Genomic DNA, 11,435 nt, shown 5'->3' with positions numbered 1-11,435 from the left:
TGACTTTTTAAAGCTTAATTTATTTTAATTAATTAGATATAATTCAATTAATCTAGGTGGAATTGAAAAAAATAATGTTGTCTAGACAAAAATAGGTAAAGCGTAAAAGTACAGAGGTACAGGCAGCCCAATAGTGTTTGAAGGGCAGTTTCAATAATGTTTTGTATTCTATATTTAAGGCACCAATGTTTAGAGCCGCAGCACGATGATTTGCATTGATGATCACCAAAAAAAAAAGAGTTAAAACCGAAATAAATGCCAATAAAACAAAAGAAAAGAAATTAGGGATTTGAATAATAAGTTGGGAAAATAAAAAGGAGGCTCCTTTAGTTGGGAACTATAGTTTGGTTTCTTCTACTTTCAACAGTCGTCGTCAAAGCGTCAGAGAGAAGAGAAAAAGGGTCTCTCTCCTCTCTCACTGGGTTTTATAACTGAAATAAGAAATATGCAATCTGGCGGCGATTTCAGCAACGGCTTCCACGGCGACCATCACCGTGAGCTTGGATGGGAAGAGAAGCAACTCGGTGTTGGTGGTGGTCTCAGCTCTTCTTTTGGCCGAGCCAAGAGACGTAGTATTCGCCGCGGACCTCGTGACCTTAGTGACGGCGGAGCCAATGTGCTTAGGGTTTCTGACCAGCTTGCCGAGCACAAGACTCTGGAGACTTCGGAATCTTCTCCTTCTCCTTGTACTGACTTCGACGTTGCCTATTTCCATTCCTATGCTCACGTTGGGATTCACGAAGAGATGATCAAGGTTCTCTCTTTCGCTTCCCCTTTTGTGCTTTAACCCTTATTCTTTGTATGAGAGCTTCAATTGAAAATCTTGGGTTGAATATTTCTCTTTGGTTTGGGGGAGTATTGGATTGTCTAGTCATATTTTCGAACTCGCTACAATTGTTGTTTTGAAAAAATCATTACTGGGTTTGGTAATTTGCTTCTTCTGGTACAAAATTGGGGTTTCCAGCTCGAAATTTCTCTGTTGCTCAATAAGAAAACGTCAATGTCTGCAGAATTTGGCTGAAAATTTGTTCAGATATATCCGTTTTAGGATGTTTTTTCTGCTGTTTCCTGGGATTTCTCACTTGTTTACGGAATGTTATTGGTTGATGTAGGATCGGGCAAGGACAGATGCTTATAGGGACGCCATAATGCATCATCAGAGCTTCATTCAAGGCAAGGTAATAATAGTCTCTCATTGCCGTAATTTCTGAGGTTAAGCTACAAAACATTGACAGCGAAGAAGATTCAGATTGGGACCATTGTTCACTCTTTGCTTAGCCTGTTGTTTATGACGTGGTGGTAGTTTAATATTTTGTTTGAAAACCTATTGCTACATTGATTGTTTGTAACAGGTTGTGGTGGATGTTGGCTGTGGAACAGGCATCCTTTCAATCTTCTGTGCTCAAGCAGGTGCAAAACGGGTATGAGTTAGTTATGTGTTAGACGCAATTTTAATATTTGATTTTGATTTCAAATAATTAATATTTTTGGTTTACAAAAGATATGAAACCTTGTGAAGAATGTAGCCTGTGTACGATGGATATTAAGATTGTTTCTCTGTGTCTGTTGTCTATATATTCCATAGACCGCGGGGGTTAACCAACACTGTAATTGTTTTCTTACAAAACTTTATTATGCTTGCAGGTATATGCTGTTGATGCTAGTGATATAGCTGTCCAGGTATTATTCCAGTTGTCTTTTTTGTTAATCTAGTAATTTGAAGATTAGGATTGCTCTTGATCTTCTCGCCCTTAGCTTCTATTTTCTGCATGTTCGTGACCCGATGAGACTGGCCATTTTCTTAATCATATAATCTAAATGGCTTGGGGGATTTTTATAATTTCACCAACACATGTTTCCATATGTTAAAATTGAAACTTGGAATAGAGAAGGAGTTTCAGTATTGTGTTGCATGTTCATTACGGTGAAGTATGTTAGAGTATGATGACTGTTTGTCTTATTGTCTAAAGTGAGGCCCTACGCGTAAAATGTTCTCAGCAAAGTTGACCCAGGCTTCGTTTATATCATTTAGTTTTAATCTAAAATCTAAGTCTCTTCGTTGCCTAATGGTTTGATCACCCTTCAATTAGTTCAAGGAAGAAATTTTCCTGCAAATGTTTCTAATATATTTGGTCCTGTAAAGCTGTCCAACTAAGAGAGAATTAACGAATCTGGTGCTTAAGCTCTGTATGTGGTTTTCGTTTGATTTTGTTTCCTATCAGACATTCAGAATTAGGGTGGTTTTGTGAATTTAAGTCTGGGCAAGGGATCCTACTTATCCTTTATTTTTTCCTAATTCACCACCAGGCAAAGGAAGTTGTGAAAGCCAACGGTTTATCCGACAAGGTCATTGTTTTGCATGGGCGAGTGGAGGTATTATATATGCCAAATTGGTCCTTATATTATATCCTATATAGTTGAAGTTAATATTTATATCATTTGCAAAAAGATAAATTGGTGTAGTTATGCAGAAAGGTGCTATATATATAACATGAATGTAATGGAGAGCTCGGATAGTCTTTCATTCTGTACAGCTATTGAGATAGATCGGTTGTGTGAAACATCGTATGCAAGTCATCATCTTCTGTAGTAATTTTTCTTTTCTTGTAATGTTCTTCAGGATGTTCAAATCGACGAGGAGGTTGATGTTATAATTTCAGAGTGGATGGGTTACATGCTCTTGTATGAGGTTATTGCCTTATCTTGTATACATATAATTTTATGTTGATGTTTAAATTATTATATTTTCTTAATCCTCCCCGTCTCTCATTTCCGTGTTGTTTTTGATGTGATGTAGAGTATGCTGGGAAGTGTTATTACAGCTAGAGATCGCTGGTTGAAGCCTGGAGGTTTAATTCTCCCATCACATGCAACAGTATGATTATGATCCCTTCAAATATAATATCACAGTATGCTTTAATGACTTTGGGAGGAAGGCAAAATTTGACATGTTTCTGTTTACCTTCTGTTGACAGTTATTCATGGCACCTGTTTCACACTCTGACAGATATAGCCACAGCATTGATTTTTGGCGCAATGTTTATGGAATCGATAGTAAGTATTATATCGACTTGATATTTGGGACAATGATTATATCAAATATGATTGGTATACTGGTAGAACTGAAACTGAGATATGATTTCTGCAATTTTATGTGGATGTGATGTTTCTAATAAGCTGTTAAAAGTTTCAAGATATTAGCTTTCCATATCCCATATAATGATAGGTGGGGAGTTTGGTCATTTCTTAGAGAAATCAGAGTAACAAAAATAGTTTAATGAGCTTTTACTGCTTTGATAGTCCTCCTGATCCTTGACTTCAGGGAGTAAACGTGGCGTTACTTAGTCATAAGGGTCTGTTGAAATGTCTGTTTCTCAGTTACCTTCACGTTGGGGATCTTTTACTCAAGAATCCAATATTTATTCAAGTTTTTATAAAGTGAAAAAGAATCTCCTGGCAATAAGTTTCAGTAATGATATTTGATGTTGTTTGCAGTGTCTGCGATGATGCAATTAGCTAAACAGTGTGCGTTTGAAGAACCCAGCGTGGAGTCCATATCAGGCGAGAATGTTCTAACATGGCCAGGAGTGGTATTACCTCGTTCTCTGAGTACTTGTTACCTTTAATCTCTTTGAAGTCTCAGCTATGTTAAATGTGCATACTGATTCATCCTTTTTTTTTTCTAAGTAAATATTTATGTAAGAGCATTTGAAGTGCAGGTTAAACGTATAGACTGTCAAACAATACAAATCCAAGAGCTAGACTCCGTTACTGCAAAATATAGATTCCAGTCAATAATGAGAGGTATATCACTCTCTTTATCAACTATTCGTGTATTGTGTGCATCTTAGAGAGAAGTTAGCCTTGTTTCCTTTCTGTGTTGAGGCTTTTCCTTATCTTGTTGTAGCCCCTATGCATGGTTTTGCATTTTGGTTTGATGTTGAATTCAACGCACCGGCCTCTTCGCCTGCCAAGAATACTAGTGAAAGTAGTGCTGCTAGTGGTTCTTCATCGATAAGTCCTTCTGGAGAAGGAAATCAGAAGAAGAGGACTAATCGGAGTGATGCACTCTTGTTGTCCACCTCTCCCGAAGCTCCTCCAACGCATTGGCAGCAAGTAAGACCATATACATCCCGATTTCTTCAACTTTCTATCAGATTTACTTTTCAATGAATCATCTAATTAATTGATAAAGATCAGAGGGAGTTGGTATTGTTGAGAAGATCACTGATAATTATGAATTAAACCTCGATTTCTGGCTCTATTTATGTTTCTGAGAAAGTAGCTTACACTTGCTGACATATTGTTGTTGAACCACTTTTTTGGACAGACAATTGTATATTTCTATGACCCCATAGACGTAGAGCAAGACCAAGTCATTGAAGGTTCCGTGACACTTTCTCAAAGCAAAGAGAACCGGAGATTCATGAACATCCATCTCGAATATTCGTTAGTAGCCAACGCACTCTTTCACCCTTTTCAACTTACTTAATTTCCACCAGTGCTTATTTGCGGTTTTTGCAGCTCGGCTGGCCGTTCCTTTGTAAAAGAGTCGGTAATGCGTTAAGGAGGCGATTCCCTGACAATCTCTCCTTACCTTAGATGTCCTGTAAGCTGTAGTCTCTTCTGCTAAAGCATTGATTAGTCCAGAAATTGCAGAACCAACACTTGAAGACATTGACAAACACAAGCTATTTTTAGTCTGTGAAACACCAGTTCTTGTATTATTAGTCTGCGAAACACCAGTTCTTGTAAGAGTATTTAGGTTTTAGATATGATGGAAACAATTTTAGGACATTGTTTGGGGCCATTTTTGGCCTGTTACTAGATATGAGCGCTCAGCAGACGACACTTATCTTTAAATACTTAAATTTGTCATGCACATTCATATTTTATTGGAAATTTGTATAACCTAATACATTAAGATCAATTTATTTAATTTAGTGTTTAAAATATGTTTCGCTATTTGATTATATATGAAGTTTAAAATATATCTTCGCAACTAGTGTTATTATTAGCTATGATATTTATAATTATATCTTTAAATTACTAAATGTTCGTGTAAAGAGTGTTTATGTTGTTATACTAAGTATACTACAGTTTTATGTTATTAGAAAAATTATTTAATATTTGATTTTTATGATTTAAAGGTGTTTAATATGATTTTTAATGAAAAAGTTTGAGAAATTATGAGTACCTTAATTATAACCAAGTTGGAAATATATTTAATTTAGAAAAGTCACCACAGTATATGGATTTATGAAGGATATTAAAAAGCTTTTAAAAAGGCTACTAATAATTATTTAGGGCTCTTCATAAACTTTTAGGCAGCTAGATTTTGTAGTATATTTAGAATTTGACTAATCATTTGGGACATTCTCTCTCTCAAATAACAATGTAAAGTAAAACGGTTATTTAATTTCGAAAATTTCGAAAATTCTAAGGGTTTGTTCTTGTAATTGATACACATTTTCCTATTTGATAAAACAAATTATACACGTTTTCATGCATTATTTATAAGATATAACACAGGAGCTGAAGTGCTGAACCAGTTTCTTATGTTATGTATATCACTATACTGTATACTGTATATGGTATGTACATAACCGGATCGGATGATTATATTCTAGAAACTCTCTTCCCATTCATGGTGTATGGGATTACTACGCGTAATTGAATTATACATATCGTTGGATTATAAAAATGTGAGCAACTTTTAGGTGTAATAATTGTTCAATTATTGATAAGTGGTGCATGTCTTATGTAATACCCAACTCTATTTTGTTTTTCATTAGAATGCATGTCCATTTTTTATTAAAAATTATTATCCGTTCGACCGTGTGATGCATAAGATATGTATATTCTCTCTTTTATGCCAAATTATTTGTAGTTGGTGTTGTCGTACTTGTATTACATGCTACAACAATAGCCATCAAAAAATATTTATATACTTCTATATTCTTCATATCTTTAAAACTTTTGGGCACGCCCACAAATGTATGAATCACATAGCACCATTTCTTTTCGTAAATTATTTTTCTTCCACGATCTATATACATTATTATTGAATTAGATTGTATATTATTAGATTACATTGTGCGTCAAATAGATACGAGTTTAATTATATCAGTTTATATGCCAAGTCGGGTTTTTTTTTTTGGCGGAATCAAAGTTAAGACATACGATATTTCAATGTAACCACGATGGCTAAAGGTACTTCTTTATTCAATATACTTTCATATATCAAGTGAATCGAATCCAAGTATGAGCAAGATATTGTTTTGGTATAGTTGCAGAAGATTGGATGATGATACAAATATGCCAAAAATGATGAGCTAAGAAACCATATAATCAATAGTTGCAACCAACATTTGCTTTCAACCTACTCCTGCACTAGGTCCAATCTAAATATGTTTTAATTGGCGTTAATTCTAAGAAAATCAAAGATAAGATTTTCAATTAAATCATGTTTTTGGCTCATACGACGAACTTTGTCCTTGATTATGAAATATGTAGTCAGTGCCGGCTTAACTAGGTGGACGGGCAGTACGACCGCCCCGGATACATAAATTAAAGGGGCATATACGTATAAGAAAAGGGGCACAAAAAAAAATTTGTAAGTTAAAAGAGGCAAAAAAACTTTGTAAGTTAAAAGGGCACAAAAAAAAATTTGTAAGCTAGAAAGGGGTACAAAAAAAAAATTACATGAACCAAAGAAAACAAAAAAATAATTAGTAAATTTTTCTATAGGTTAAAGAGGCTTTTTTTTTTTTTAGTTTGCCCAGGGACATGTAATATGTTTAAGCCGGCACTGTATGTAGTGGCTTTCATCATATACGAGTAGCCATTCTTGAAATACAACTGTAGTTCTTATATTCACTATATATAATTTTGATGTTACAAATGGAGATCGAATTCACCTTTCGTCTATATTTTCACGAAGCCATTATCGATCATCATCTTTGTGTTTTCTATGGCAAGGAATAAGACTTTTTGGCAATTTGATATACATAGGGTTTGGGGTTTATATATGCGTAAACATTTTCTGTTTCGATATAGGTTTCTTTGTTCCTACGTAGATGTGTTTAATTTTAAAATATCCGTTGGTAAAATAATGCGGGTGTTTGTCATATCTATGGGCAATATTGATTATTGATATACAATTCCAAAGACACAATTTTGTAGCTATATTACAAAAAAAAAAAAAAAAAAAATTGTATGATATTTCTTTTTAAACAATAACGTACGAGAAATTTATGTCTAGTTATCTGCACCGTTGATTGATTTTCCTAAGATCACAAGCATGTTAGAACATTGCCACTTACAAGATCATCGACACGAGTTTCTTGTAGATAAACGAATATGATGTTTTTCACCGAAAGGTCTACACAAGTGCTTCCCCCATGACTTACAACATATTCACTTCAAAAGGCAACACCGCAAAAAAATGTTAGACAATTTCATAAGACCACTTCTTTTTTTGTTCTTTTGTAAGTATAAGATCCTAAGATTTAAAACTTATCATCTGAATTAATAATTAACCTAAGTTAAACTAATCTAGTATAGATTTATTATGTTTATTGAAATTGCATTTTGTATTCATATTTGTTTGGATTACTTATGATACTTACTATTTGAGACGCATTTTATGAATCCGTCGAACAAGTTAATCGGAATGAATGTCTTTTTTTCTAATGAATCGGACATATTAATTTTGGTGAAACTTAAAAAATAGTACAGTAGAACCTCTATAAATTAATAAGGTCGGGACCATGAAATTTTATTAATTTAAAGAGGTTTTAATTTATCGATAAATTAATAATTATTAATTTATCGATAAATTAATAAAATATTAATTTATGAAGAGATTTTTAATTTTCATAATTTTAAAAATTATGTATTACAAAATAAGATACTTTTGTTATCATTCATATTTTAAAAGAATTTTTTTAATTTATAATCTTGTCTATTGTAATTACTAAGTTTAGAGTTTAGGTAAAAATGATAGATGTTAGAAATTTAGAGTTTAGAATAAATTTCTACTAGTATCATTCATAATAATGATGAAGTCGAATAAGATATTGCGGTAATTTTAGTACCAATTACATATAAAGAAGCAATTATCGCATTTAGAACTCTTCGTAATTTTTGGTTACGATTTGAGAAGACGAAAATGAAAGATATTAGAGATGAACTCCAATAAGAATACAAATTCAAGAATATGCAAACAACAATAGGGTCATATTTCAGTATTTCACTAGATTTTCTTAGATATATATATATATATTTAATATTGTTTTGATTATTAATTTATGATATTGATGAGACTATATTTTTACATAGGATTTTCAAAAAAAATATTATCTTATCAATTTATCGAAATGTATCATTTTTTACACCGGCCTAACTCGGGATCGGAAAAATTTATTAATTTATAGCGAGTATTAATTTAAAAAGTATTAATTTATAGAGGTTCTACTGTATGTCATTAAATAACGACGGTCTTACTTTATAGTGTGTTGGAGGTGAGAAAAAAGCATATAGTGGGTGTAACCGTCTGAAAATCGTGGTTCTTGGCATTCGAGTAGTAGAAGTTCAGCTATCTTGTGAAGTTTCAGGAATAGCAAACATGTCAGCTGTATTCTTGATGCTAGCTATAAATCGAGATGCATGAGCCCTGCCGGCCGTATTCTATATTTGTTTTGGAGAATTGATTGATGGTTTGTTGGCGTCTCGGGTTGTGATTTTTGGTGACAAGTATCCTCAGACTGGTTGGATGCATCAACTTTTTTTTTAATCTATAATTAGAATTAGAAAGAAAAAAAAAATAACAGTAAAAATTTATGTTGGGTTTCTAACATGTACTATAATTGTTACACATTAGTGGGGTTGCTTTTTCCAAATATCTAAACTTGTACTATCAAGTTAAGAACTTAATATACAAATACATAGTTTTGGGTTTTAGATATGTTGATAGTTTTTTTTTTTTTTTTTGTAAGGCTCCCAACATAAGATAATAATTATGAAATTAAAAGACAAAAAAAAAACAGAAAATTATAACTAATTAAAAGACTGATTTTTATAAATTAGATAAGTGGATAAATAAATGAAAACCTAGTATGTTTGTATAGTCTTGAGAAATAGACAAGATATTAAGAAAAATCTTATATGTAACTCTCAACCAACCAAACAAGACTAGTGAGTGAGTACTGACTGAAGAAAGAAAAAACAAAGGATGTCGACGTGCCCACAAAAAAGTCCACGTATGCATAAAAACCATAGCAATAAGAAGATCGACCCATCACTTTGCCCCATTTTCACAAGTCTCTCAAGTGGTGGACTCTCTCTACTCAATTCGATAAAATATATATAAAAAAATCCCAAATTTTGAGAGAAGAAGAAGAAGACACCAAAAAACCAAAACTCAAAGTCTGACATTAAAACCCAAAATCCAAGAAGAAGAGTGTGTGTGAGAGAGAGAGAGAGAGCTCTTCTTCTTCTTCACGCTCGCTCACACGGGTTTGGCTTTTGGCGTTGTAAACAATGCTTCTCCCTCTCTTCTTCTTTCTTCTCTTCAATCTCCATCTCCATCTTTCTTCTTCTTCTTCAATCTCTTTCCCTGATTTTCAAATCATCGACGTTTTACAACCTCCTCTCTCCGTCACCGGAACTCTTCTCAACGACACCCATTTCTCCGACGACTCCACTTCCAAATACACCCTTCGCCTCCTCCACCGCGACAGATTCCCTTCCGTCACTTACCGTAACCACCACCACCGTCTCCATGCTCGTATGCGCAGAGACACTGACAGAGTCGCCGCCCTTCTCCGCCGCATTTCTGGCAAAGCCGTCTCTTCCTCCTCCGACGCTAGATACGAGGTCGACGATTTCGGGTCCGATGTGGTTTCCGGTATGGATCAAGGGAGCGGCGAGTACTTCGTCAGAATCGGCGTCGGAAGCCCGCCGAGAGATCAGTACATGGTCATTGATTCCGGTAGTGATATGGTTTGGGTTCAGTGTCAGCCTTGCAAGCTCTGTTACAAACAATCCGACCCGGTTTTTGACCCGGCTAAATCCGGGTCTTACACAGGTGTCTCTTGCGGCTCTTCCGTCTGTGACCGGGTCGGAATCTCCGGCTGTCACTCCGACGGGTGCCGTTACGAGGTCATGTACGGAGACGGGTCTTACACGAAAGGAACATTGGCTCTCGAAACGCTGACGTTTTCTAAAACGGTGGTTAGAAACGTTGCCATGGGATGTGGCCACCGGAACAGAGGAATGTTTATCGGAGCTGCTGGGCTATTGGGTATTGGAGGCGGTTCGATGTCGTTCGTGGGTCAATTAACCGGTCAAACCGGTGGTGCGTTCGGTTATTGTTTAGTGAGCCGAGGCACTGACTCAACCGGTTCATTAGTATTCGGGCGAGAAGCTTTACCCGTTGGAGCCTCGTGGGTACCGCTGATCCGTAACCCGCAGGCTCCGAGTTTCTACTACGTTGGGCTCAAGGGCCTCGGGGTTGGAGGCGTACGGGTTCCTTTACCGGATGGTGTTTTCGACTTGACTGAAACCGGTGACGGTGGTGTGGTTATGGACACTGGAACCGCCGTTACAAGGCTTCCAACGGTGGCTTACGCTGCGTTCCGAGATGGGTTCAAGTCGCAGACCGCGAATTTGCCGCGGGCTTCGGGCGTATCGATATTTGACACGTGTTATGACTTGTCCGGGTTTGTCTCGGTACGAGTCCCGACGGTGTCGTTTTATTTTACGGAAGGTCCGGTTTTGACGTTACCGGCTAGGAATTTTCTGATGCCGGTGGACGATACGGGGACATATTGTTTTGCGTTTGCGGCGTCTCCGACGGGTTTGTCGATAATAGGGAACATACAACAAGAAGGGATTCAAGTATCTTTCGACGGAGCCAATGGTTTTGTTGGTTTTGGCCCCAACGTTTGCTAGCGGTTAAATTTAGAGAAATTACTATTTTTGTTTGCTAGTAAAGTAAAAAAAAGAAGCTTTTGTCTCAAACCTATATATGTATTTGTTGTCTTTCTTTTTTTTTTTTTTCCTTTTATTAGTTTGGTTTGAGTTTTAGTAATAAATCTGATTAGTATAGAGATTACAAAAAAATGTATATGTTTTTGACCAAATTTGTCTTTTGATTTGTGATTGGTTTGGAATCTCTATTATGTTTGGGTTACTGTTTGATATGAATGGAGTGAAACAACTTTTAGAGCACCGCCAAGTCAAAAAGCAAATTACACAGGTTTAAAAATTACTCCCTCTATCTCACAAAGATTGAAGTTTTAGAGAATTTTCTTTGTCCCAACAAGATTGATGTTTTGAATATTTTTAATAAATTTTTGTTTTAATGATTACTGATGATGTAGAGTGTATGGAGTGTAAAAGTGGGAAGGTGGAAAAGTGAAAAAGTTTTA

At 35.4% G+C, this 11,435-nt stretch overlaps 2 protein-coding genes across 2 annotated transcripts; both read left to right on the top strand.

The window, feature by feature from the left end:
- On the top strand, nt 327–4,942 carry LOC104746406 (probable protein arginine N-methyltransferase 6). Its single transcript, XM_010467875.2, has 13 exons — nt 327–754; nt 1,113–1,178; nt 1,353–1,421; nt 1,645–1,680; nt 2,308–2,373; nt 2,621–2,689; nt 2,798–2,875; nt 2,976–3,054; nt 3,496–3,590; nt 3,720–3,804; nt 3,908–4,116; nt 4,331–4,449; nt 4,525–4,942. The coding sequence occupies exons 1-13, from the start codon at nt 446–448 to the stop codon at nt 4,565–4,567; spliced, it is 1,323 nt and encodes a 440-aa protein (XP_010466177.1). The 5' UTR covers nt 327–445; the 3' UTR covers nt 4,568–4,942.
- Nucleotides 9,289–11,235, top strand: LOC104746405 (protein ASPARTIC PROTEASE IN GUARD CELL 2). Its single transcript, XM_010467874.2, has one exon. The coding sequence runs from the start codon at nt 9,544–9,546 to the stop codon at nt 10,954–10,956; it is 1,413 nt and encodes a 470-aa protein (XP_010466176.1). The 5' UTR covers nt 9,289–9,543; the 3' UTR covers nt 10,957–11,235.

This window comes from Camelina sativa, chromosome 15 (genome assembly GCF_000633955.1).
Source record: "Camelina sativa cultivar DH55 chromosome 15, Cs, whole genome shotgun sequence".
In the NCBI taxonomy this organism is placed as follows: domain Eukaryota; kingdom Viridiplantae; phylum Streptophyta; class Magnoliopsida; order Brassicales; family Brassicaceae; genus Camelina; species Camelina sativa.
This window is presented reverse-complemented; position numbering and strand designations above follow the sequence as displayed.